Below are 10,796 nucleotides of genomic sequence, written 5' to 3'. Positions count from 1 at the left end.
CAGATTGTCTTAATGACTTCTAAACTTTGTTTTTAAGGCTTCTGGGGCAAGAACCTCAAAGAACTGCCCCGGGGGCTACTTTTACCTGAGATAACCAGGGCATTTGTTGGCATTGTTAGAGACTGACATAATCTGAGCCAGGATGTCTAGCTGCTTGTGTGTGTGTGTCGGGGCGGTGGGGGCGGGGGGTGGGAATGTTAAGAAAAAAAATAATTGTTGTTTTTGCAAACTATCTATTTAAAAAACTGAACCTCAGGAAGCAGATTTGTGTTCCCGTGCTTGGATGAATCAGAGCTTACAAAGTATAAATACACATTAGCAGGAGAAGGCTTCCCATAACCCATGTGCTTGTGTCTCCCAGGCAGGAACCTCTGAACTCCTGTTTTTCATTCCCAATAGAGCCAAGAAAGTGGCCCACAGTCCGAACGGAAGTGGTGGAGCTTCATTCGGCTCAAGACCAAACCCCTATGGGCCTCCAGGACAATTTTATTTTTTTTCTTTAAAAGCAGCTGATGTTTAGATGCTCACTATTCACTTGGAGATAAGCCATTTAGGGAGGTGGGGACCACTGCATCCTACTGTCTTTGGCTCCTTTTTACCAAAGACATGTTGCTAAAGAACTTACCTTTGACTCACTGACCCTTAGATCAGCTAATAAAGATGAATCACATGGACCACAACTTGCTTAAGGGGCAGTGTAATCATTTTACTTAAAAATGATGTCAGGTGGTAATTTAGCAACAAACCAGCTTCCAGGCTATTTAATTCCATTTAACGAGGAGGGAAAACGTTGTAATTAATGAAGAGCTTATACTTTAGAACTTTAGTGGAGTTGTTCTCAAATGTTACTGTGTGTAAGCAAAAGGGGGGGAAGGAACAGAGGAGAAAACTTGTTTTAAAATTGTATATTCTAAGCCTGCTCCTCCAGGGTCTTGGGCAGGGCCTGGGGTTCTGCACTGAAGGCGGCAGGAGGCATGGTCCTCAGGGCATTAAAATCTCAGGGCAGTTTCCCAAGTCAAACCACTACCTTTGGGGTCCTCTCCCCATGTCCCATGGCATAGCCTAACATTAGGATTCTAGCTAGTGAGGTGCTGGGCCAAGACCCTTCTCTCCCAAAGCTTCTTTAAGGAGGGCTGAGAACATCTCCATGGGTAATGACACAGAGTCCTCCTCCCTACCCCCTGACCCCAGCAAAACTGGGCCTCTCCTTTGCTTCCTTCTTGCTCCACAATTAAGATCTTGGCTTTGAGCCGTGCCCACAGGAGTCTGACCTGTGCCCTCCCACTACTCAGTGTCGGGGGACCAAAGGCTCGTCAAGACAACACCCATGAATCTCAACATCACTTCCCTTCTGGAATGAAGAACTGCAGAAGCTCATTAACTTTTTTTCTTCCTTCTTGGCACAAAGCTACTTGGCAGCTACCCAAGGAATTCTAGAGTCCTGCAGAATCCAAGTTTACGAACCACCAGAACAAGGTATTACTTCAGGATGCTATTTGAACCTGGTGCTGCTTACTTAACCAGACTGTCTCCTGGCTCATCGGGTCCCTGCTTCTTCCTCTGACTGCGCCTCCCAGAAACCAGCTGTCTGCCTGCAGAGATTAATGATGAGCTATTGCTACACCAAGGCAAGGTATCATGGGAATCTAGCTGCATCCCTGTCAGGGTCCTTCTCATTGAGACATCCAAACACATCATCACTGCTGGGCACACAGGGCTGTGAGAGACATTGAATCCCTTGATGGTTTTTATGCACAAGGGCTCGGGGACACTTAAAACCCTTCATCAATACTGAAATGAGTTCCCCACCTGAGAATCATCCCTAGACTGGAAGAAAACTTCCTGGGGGGGGGGGGGAGGTGTTGGCAGAGCAAGCAAGCCTCAACGTTGCTTGACCAGGTTTGTGTTCTACTGTTAAGTCCGGAGGCCTAGTGGACAGGCCTGAGTGCTGGGTGCCAGGGAGCACTCTGAGAAACTTAAGCTTTGCCTTCCTAACCCGAAGCAGGGAACTGGTGGTGACTCTGCACAGCTGCTGGACCATGTCCATGGAGCTTTCATCACACCTCATCCCTTGCTGAAGAGGAACCAGAGGCCAGCTTCCTGCACGTCCCTCACAGTGTGGGAATAGACAAGGCTCCTGGAGTCACAGGTAGTTACGGCTCTTGCCCTTTCCCAGTAGGGAGGGAGGGCACTTTGATCTTGGAAACTCTTGGAAACCCAGCACCCAAGGTCTGCATGGTGAGGCAGTCTAACTCTCACTCCCTAGGCCAAGGGTGTGTGACTAGATGGCCCTAACATCAGACTACCCAGTGTGCACCAAAGAGACCCTCCAGGGCAAAGCCATAGGGCGTGGCATATAACGACAGCAAGGCATCCCTATTAACTCAATCCAAACAGCTAGGAGGAAAAAACTGGAAGGCAATAAGTCTTCCCTTCACCTCAACATCAATTCCAAATCATTTAAAACCCCGTTAGTGCAGTGGGCATTCCCTGTGCATGTGCCCAAACAATTCACCTCCACGCTGCGAGCCATTGATCCAGTGGAATTTATTCAAGCCCTATTCACACTTGTAAGATAACAAGGGAATGGAGGACTCCCCCACAGCCCCTGCCCTCACAGCAGCCCCGAGGTTTGGTTTGGTTTTAGAACTCAGATAAGCTCTGTTCGAAAGCCTTCAAAAGTGCTTCCTTCACCCTTGCCCCCTTCAGATGCTACATCACACGGAATGAGCAGCAGTGAGTGGGATGGGAAAGCCAGCAAGAACTACATGAGCTCAGAAGAGGCCACACTGTTCCATGTTTTCATACAAAAAAAAAATTTAATAAATATTACTTTTCGAAATTTATTGCCAGGAACAACACATCAAAGATGCATTCTTATGTTCATATAACACTAATAGGACAATACAAAGTATCTTCCTGGTCTCACTGGTGAGCCAAGATTACTCTGTCTTATAAGCCTTTTTGATCGTGAACTTGAACTTGGTAATAGCACTTCGATTTCCTCACTTAAGGCAGGCAGTGTACTCTATGGCAAATCTAAACAGTGATCTAACTGGACATTTTCTGGTTCAAGTATTCAACTAGCTTATTAGAATACTCCCTAAGTGCAGTAGACAATGACAACGAAATCAAATCTACAAGTGGTTCAGCATTACATACGAATGGTGAAAAGAAATCAGAATTTACAAAGACGGGTGTGCTTCCAACCTCACACAATTAATTTGGTATTTTTAATGAGATTCAACCGCTCACATTCTGGCCACAGTAAGTCATAGCTCAGTTTGTTCCCTTGAACTGCTCTGTGGCAGAACGCCTGCCTGTCTCTTTTCAAGTCTAAAGCAGGAAAAGTAAGAGAAAAATGAACGAAACAAAGAAAAGAAAAAGAACCTGTTGTAGACTAATTCTCAGTCTGCCTCAGTCAGTCCTTAAAATGTGTCTTAAAGTGATGCTAATAAAAGAAGTGTTTGAACACCTGACGTCGTACAAAAAGAAAAAAGAAATCCATCGGTATTCCCAGGTGAAGAAGCCTATCCTATCCTTTCAAGAGAAACTATTTCCAAACACCTTAATTTTGGCTTACAGGCAACACGTAATGAGATAAGTTCACAAGAGAAAAAAAAAAAGCCATCTGCTTACAACGCTATCAAAAACCTTCAGTTCTAAACACATACATATAAATAAAAAGGAATGATGTTTTAAGGCTCTTGATTATTAAGTTAATAAATCAAATATACACAGTGATTAATAAAAAAAGAATTATTTACATAACTATACAAAAATTCTACTTTGACACATTTTTTTCCTCTTTAAATTCTTCATTTTACCAGCAACTGCTGACATCAAAGCCCCCCTCCCCCAACAACAAAAATACAATAAAAAAAAATAAATAATAAAGTCATTTGTGATAGTTGCTGTGGTTCTGAGCTGCAAAGGCACTTTCAAATACAGAACTACTTGTACGTCCTCATAGAACCAATATACAAAAACAACTCAAGAGTCAATAAATATAAATAAAACTATGATCCTAAGGCTGCCATCATCATTAGGACTGCTGGCAGATGTGGAAGGTCCAGGCCTAGGGCTGGGCAGCTCCTGGGAGCCCGATGTGTCGGCTGCAGGGTAACGTACACCCAGGCACATTCACTAGTTTTTGCATAGCTGTAAGCACTGCACTTGATTTCCCAGCCAACCACAGAAACTACCAGTGCCAGTGGAAGCCAGCTTGTCGAAACTTAAATTAACACGGGATTCTAAGTCAACAACAGCCTCTGACCGGAATATGACAACAGTTGAAAGAAACTACAAGCCCCCGGGGTGCCCTCAAATTCTACCTACGGCCGGCAGCGCACTGGCTGCTGCTATACGATGTACTCCATCCGGTTCAAGCTCTGGGCGCTTTCCAAGTCTCTGTTGTCCTGTTTGTTTGTCCAGTTCGCGTGTTTTGTGGGCGTGCCGCCGGGGGCCTTCTCCTCTCTGTCTACCAGCGTGTACACCGGCTGCTTGGCAAACCGGACTTTCTGCTGGTGTTTATCCATGTCATCCTCCTCCACTTCGGAGTTGTGTGTCCTTATTTTTGACATTTTGGAGTTTTTGTTCTCATAATCCTTAACGGGCACTGTATTGGCTCCGTGTTTCTCAATGGGGTTTTTGATCTGCTTCAGCTGTTCCCGCACGTTGTTGGTGGTGTTGTCCTCGGAGGCAGAGTGAGTGTGGCTGTCCGGCTTCCGCCGTTTCCGTACACACCAGTAGAAGGCAGTCACCAGGCAACAGACCCAAGCCACTGTTAAGACAGAGCTCAGCAGAGGGACCAGGAAATCTGTAAGATAGGCGGAAGACCGGTTAACTCAAAACAGAGAGCTTTTGCCAGGGGAGTAGGATACCAACAGTGGGTTTCCTGTATTCGGTTCCTCAGAGGGACGCTGTGAAAGTCCCTTTTCACAACTGCAGCCATGTTCTGTCAATTTCATGGCTTGGTAAACTATTGCTGACCTGCTGGCTCTTTAAGACACTTGTCTCCAGAGGCAGCAGGTGGATGGAGCTGCATTTCTATGGTCTCTCCCAATTCCACATGAAGGGGTGTTTCTGGTCCCAGAGAGACTGGCTCCTTTGGTGGCTCAGGATGAGGGCGGATTTCAGAACCAACAGAAACCAGTGCAAGTGTGGAGAACTCAAATTCCCCAGTCAGAAGCCCCAATTTCTGCTCAGCCTGAACGGTGATGCTCCAAGAGCATCCAAAGGTGGATTTGAATAGCCTGACACACCACCAAGCCATCCACCCAGTGAGTGCCTCTCAGTGTTGTGGACCAGCTGCGCTAGGACCCCCAGTGCTGGCTCTGTGCAGCATCAAACAGCTCAGGGCAGGTACTGCTGTGCCCCAGGGCTTTGCAGTGGATCTGGACCACACCTCTTCTGCATGGGAGCTTGCCAAAAAGATAATCCATACAGTATGCTAGTGGGAGAAAAGTGTCAGGTGTCCCTCTCTGCCTTCAAGCCAATACTAATATAGGATTTTGTAACCTTGTACCAGTAGACAGATCTGAGTTTGCTCAGTAGATGCAGGAGGTTGCTGCGAATAGATAATTCGCTGGCTATTTTTCCTGGATGGTATGGTAAAATCAATTTCACCAGCCACCAGGAAAGGGTATGTTCCAAATGGACACCCACCTGTTCTGTTTTTCAGAGGACGCCTCTGAACTCTGACTTCTGCAACTGCAGCAATAAGTGAACTGTTTCCATCCCGTTTACTAACAAGGTCTATTATTTTATCAGTAATTTCCTTGATGGGGTTTCCATCATCCCGGATGTCTTCTGCAGACTAGAAAAAAAAGCGACTTGTCAGATGGTAGTTATCATTCAAGAAGGATACCTACTGCTTTCAGTGTGGTTGCTGTTTGATACTGTCTAACTCAACACCCTTGGAATCCAATGGTTAGGAGCAAAATGGTCTTATACTCACAATGGCCACATGTATTTCGTTGTTTGCTGACAGGGAGGGCTCACAGGCTATGTAGATTGAATATTCAGCGGAAACATTCTTCAGAATATTCAGATTCCTCAATGCACTGCAGATGTGCTCAGTGGTAAGACCCTACAACGATTTTTTTTTTAGACATTAACACACATGTAAAATAAGGGGAGGTTGGGGGGGGAAGGCTCATAATCTTACCAACTGGCTAGACTGAAGCCTTACTTTGTTCTAAGAGACAAATCCTGGCTAATGAGAGTAGATGACCCCTCTCCTGTCATTACTAGTTTGAAACAAGCAGATACACTCCCATCCCCATCAAAGATGTTACGTACTGGAGACATCATCTCTTTGTTGAAGGTGAAAGTTATGTTTGCACAATTATCCTGGTAATAGGAGTCAGATGTGCACTTGGTCTTCACCGGCTGGAGGCTGGCAGAGCGACACTCGCCCACACCGGTGCAGGGGCGCACGAAGCACTGGTCATCTAGAACTGGAATGCAGCTCTGGCCACTGGGGCACTCACTGTGCCCTTTGTGGAGCCGGCAAGGTCTAGGGCCACACCAGACCTGGAGAGGAGAAAACAGGAGCAGGTGGCTTAGCAGGAATGTCCACCCATCATTAACACTTGGGAACTTTGGCAACTGTCATCGCCCTACCTTGGAGCAGGCCACCCGTCCATTCAGGCACTGGCAAGTGTTACAGTCATCGGCCCACTTGGCCCCATCAACTACCACTCTCCCCATGGTGATGCAAGATCTTCCTGAAACTGAGAGGCAGAGACACTTAAGGAGGAGTTTCTTCTTCCACAGACTGGATCATAATTCTGATTTTTTTTTTTACCCACTCCCTATTAAGAAATGGTTACACCCATGTCCTTGGCCATGTGATGACAGCTCCTCCCAGTGTCAGACACGTGCCCTGGCCATCCCCACCAAATGTTCGATTGATCACTTGAGTAAAGCAGGGTCGGCAGGTATGACCCAAGAGACACCTTAACGGATCTTTCACAGCTGAGCTGGCCTCCTCCTGTGAGCCTGCCATCTATCATGAGAAGACCATGCCCCAGAGATAGCTGATGGCCAGTCGGCCAGACCTGGCTTCAGTACTCTACCTATGGCTCAGGCTACAAAAGTCCAAAGAAAAAGGATACTTACTGCAAGCCACTGAGTTTTTATTTATTTATTTATTCTTGTTACATCTCAATGGTTATCCCATCCCTTGTATCCTCCCATTCTTCCCTCCCTCCCATTTTCCCCTTATTCCCCTCCCCTATGACTGTTCCTGAGGGGGATTTCCTCCCCCTGTATATACTTATAGGGTATCAAGTCTCTTTTTGGTAACCTGCTATCCTTCCTCTGAGTGCCAACAGGTCTTCCCCTCCAGTGGGATCCCTGGGTCCAAATCTGCCTATCATAATGTTCCACTTGTAGGTTTCTAGGACCCTCTGGATCCTTCTGCTTTGCTATTCTCCCATGCTTCTCTCATCTAGAGTCCCAATAGGATGTCCTCCCCTCTGTCCCAGTTTCCTGGTAAGTGAAAAGCCACTGAGTTTTAAGGAACTTTATTACACACCCATTCTGTGACAATAGGAATCAAAGGCTACCTTCCTGATTTTCCCTTCCTCCTTGAGCATGGTGAGCCTCAACAGTCAAATGGTGATTGTGATGCCCACACAACTCAGAAGACACACAAGGCAGCCAGACCCTGGCACACCTACCTTCATGGCATTTGGCACCGCTATGTCCTGGAGGGCAGATGCACTGGTAGCCATTGATCTCATCCACACAGGTGGCCCCGAAGGCACAGGGCGAAGACTGACACTCGTTAATGTCTAGGGGAAATGGGCTCAAGTTCAGGCTTTAGTGTTAACGAAAGCGTACAAAAATCCTGATACGAACTTGGGGAATTACCACGTATGCCACAGACAGGTTACTAATCGCCCAGAGAGCCTCTACTAGCCACTGAGCCCCCACGACCACCACTGTTCTGATTTCCAAAGCTGAGAGCCTTTGCAGAGGCAGCACTTTTCCCTTAGTTTCCTTCTCCTGACAGTACGCTTTACAGCGAGGCTGCAATCGGTCCCTGAAAATGGGTCAGAGCGAACATCTTAATTCCATAGGCCGTAATGTCTGTCACAACTATGGGAATCTGGTGGCACCCTGTAAGTAAGTGTAGCTGAGTGCCAATAAAACTTCACTTACAAGAGCAGGCGCGACAGATGTGGCCCTTCACTGTCAGATTCTGATTTAGAAGGTGAAACAGATAAGCTGTCCAACCTAGTGCTAAAGTCCGGCCCATCTCAGACTATGAGATTTTAAATACCACTAAAATTTCAAAGGATTTGAGGACAAGCAATAACCAAAACAAAGTATTCCGTACTTTTCTGTATGTGGGAAAGAGATGTTTTTTAAAAGTAGACAAAAACCTCAGAATACAGGGCTTTCTCTCACTTCTTGATTCTAATCATTTCTCTGGGGTCTAATCAAACCCCCTACAGAACAGCCCGTAGAAGCCAGAGACATAGCCGTCTGCACGTACAATAGCTTAGCTATAGTTACATGCTAACCACGAGGGAAGTTCACACTTTCCTCAGGGCCCCCTCACAGCCTAACTGTCCTTGTATGGCTGGCACTCTCCCTGAGAACAGAAGGCTGTGCCACCCAGAGAATTACTAGGAAGGGCAACAGCTAGGGGTATGTAAATCCAAGTGGAGGCACAAGATTACTTGCATTGTCAGGATTATTTGGAATTATATACTCTTGATTTTAAAGACAGGAGATCTGAATAGACAAGTAAAGCCATGGGGAGATCAGACAGAGTGATACTTACTTATCCTGCAGTCCGGCCCAGCAAAGCCCGGGGCACATTCGCACCGATACCAGTTGTCTCCGTCCACACAGGTCCCACTGTTGTAACTAAGAAACCAAAGGTGACCTTAGTTATCAACATCCGCATCCAAACACATCCATCACATGAAGCCATGCCCGCCACAAACCTGCTTTCACCCCAGGCCGTATCTCCTGCTGACCGGGGGAGCTTATAAATACTGATGCCTGGGTCCACCCCTGTGAGAGTCTAAATTTCCTAGGCCTCCGTCGAAGCCCGGCCATTGGGACTTTTAAAAGCTCCCCAGGTGATTTTCGTGTGCAGCTCAAGGTTGAGAATCACTGCGCTAAATGAAGACTCAACCTGGATAATTAAAGTGTGGTCCACAGAGCAGCAGGGCAGGGTCACCTGGGAGCTTGTTAGAAACCCCACCTCAGACCTCCTGAATCAGAACCTACATTTTCAACATCATCCCCGGGAGATTCCCATGCATCCTACAGCTAAGTACCGGCTTAAAAGGATGCCACACTTACCAAGGATGAGGGCTGCAGTCATTGGTATCTGCAAAGAAAAGACAATGCCTTTGGGGGGTCTCCGTAGAAGCACCATTTACTCATTTCCGTAACACCCAAATGATAAAGTCACACTTCACACCAGTCAAACACACTGAAAGCCTAGTCTAAATTGGAAGCAGGCCTGGAACATACTCAGTTTCATTTGCCGTGGGACACATGTACACAGGAAGAGGCCCTGGCAGGGAACAGGGGGTGGGGAAGGCTGAGAAGAGGAGGAGGCAGACTGCTGGTCAGCCCCAGAGCTGGGAACGGAGACACCATCTGTCTCCACTTATCTCACGGGTGACTTTCTCATGCCCAGGTCAGGGCTGTATCCCATCAAGTCATTAGTCAGGACCCAGGTGATACAAAAGCAGACATCAAACAGCAGTGTTTCTGGTTTCGATTCCAAATCCCCATGGGTATTAGGCTAGGCCGCAGCAGCCCGGGGGAGAATTCAAGGGAGGCCACTCACTCTGAGTACAAATGGGCCCCTCCCAGCCTTCTTTGCAGACGCAGGTGAAGGATTCGCCATTGACCACGCAGGTGCCTCCATTGTGACAGGGACTTGGCAGGCAGCTACTGTTTCTGGCTGCAAAAGGAAAAGCAGGTTAAGATCACCCCTTCCCGAAGATCCAAGGTGGTCTAAAAGTGCAAGAACCAGACCCGAGAAAACGATCCCAAGCCCCAAGTTCAAATGATGGCCTCACCCACGGCAAACCCTCCTAGAGGCAGAAGGTTACCTATGTTACAGGTCGCCCCTTCCCAGCCACCAGGACACATGCACTTAAACGTATCCACTTCGTCATAGCAGGTACCGCCGTTATTGCACGTGGCCTCGTCACACTGGCTATCACCTGAAGTAAAAAAGGCCTTAGCATGAGTCTCTGTGCTGGAACGCTCCCCTCCCTCCGGTGGAAGACAGACGAGAGGACCCTGGCAGCAAGACTTACGTGAATGGCAAGTCTTTCCTTTCCACCCATTTTTGCAGTCACAGTAAAAGTCATTGACCAGGTCTCGACACGTTCCCCCATGGTGACAGGGGTTCTGCCTACAGTCATTTATGTCTGGAACCAAAGAGACATACATTGAAGATGTCTGCTCCTGATAATAATACGGGGCGCAAAGCTTTCCTATGGGGGAGATCCAACCCTGGCTTTCTAGGCTGTCCTTCAAGAACCAGTTGAGTTGTCCTAGGACTGTAACTTAACAATGCTTTTAGAGAAGTTCCCAGCGAGGAGGAATGAACACACGTTAGGAAGAGAAATCGTGATCCTCTGGAATGCCGTGACAATTAAAAATCAAGATGGACAGAAATTACAATCAAGTCAGAGAGCTTCTTCCGGGGCACTTACTCCGATAACATCACCAATCTAATTCCACTATTCCCCAGCACAGGCTCCTCCCCACGACTGCCCAGCAGCCTTAATAAATGCCAAGAAGAC

The 10,796-nt window shown here is 47.2% G+C and overlaps 1 protein-coding gene and 1 long non-coding RNA gene across 2 annotated transcripts in view; one reads left to right on the top strand and one right to left on the bottom strand.

The window, feature by feature from the left end:
• The first annotated feature begins 1,878 nt into the window (after positions 1–1,878).
• Positions 1,879–2,820, top strand: LOC311595183. Its single transcript, XR_014778351.1, has 2 exons — positions 1,879–2,149; positions 2,710–2,820. It is a non-coding gene; the product is annotated as an uncharacterized lncRNA (long non-coding RNA).
• JAG1 (jagged canonical Notch ligand 1) overlaps positions 2,793–10,796 on the bottom strand; it is a 35,776-nt gene continuing 27,772 nt past the window's right edge. The window contains exons 16-26 of the mRNA XM_084777604.1: positions 10,305–10,418; positions 10,095–10,208; positions 9,827–9,943; positions 9,331–9,358; positions 8,801–8,886; positions 7,689–7,802; positions 6,628–6,737; positions 6,304–6,537; positions 5,960–6,091; positions 5,668–5,818; positions 2,793–4,819 (exon numbers count right to left, since the gene is read on the bottom strand). Coding sequence (XP_084633730.1) covers positions 4,362–4,819; positions 5,668–5,818; positions 5,960–6,091; positions 6,304–6,537; positions 6,628–6,737; positions 7,689–7,802; positions 8,801–8,886; positions 9,331–9,358; positions 9,827–9,943; positions 10,095–10,208; positions 10,305–10,418 — 1,658 coding nt within the window. The 3' untranslated portion in view covers positions 2,793–4,361. The remainder of the gene's footprint in view (positions 4,820–5,667; positions 5,819–5,959; positions 6,092–6,303; positions 6,538–6,627; positions 6,738–7,688; positions 7,803–8,800; positions 8,887–9,330; positions 9,359–9,826; positions 9,944–10,094; positions 10,209–10,304; positions 10,419–10,796) is intronic.

This window comes from Acomys minous (assembly GCF_964271855.1).
Source record: "Acomys minous genome assembly, chromosome: 3".
Classification (NCBI taxonomy): domain Eukaryota; kingdom Metazoa; phylum Chordata; class Mammalia; order Rodentia; family Muridae; genus Acomys; species Acomys minous.
The sequence above is the reverse complement of the archived record's forward strand: the minus strand, read 5'-3'. Positions and strand labels throughout refer to the sequence as shown.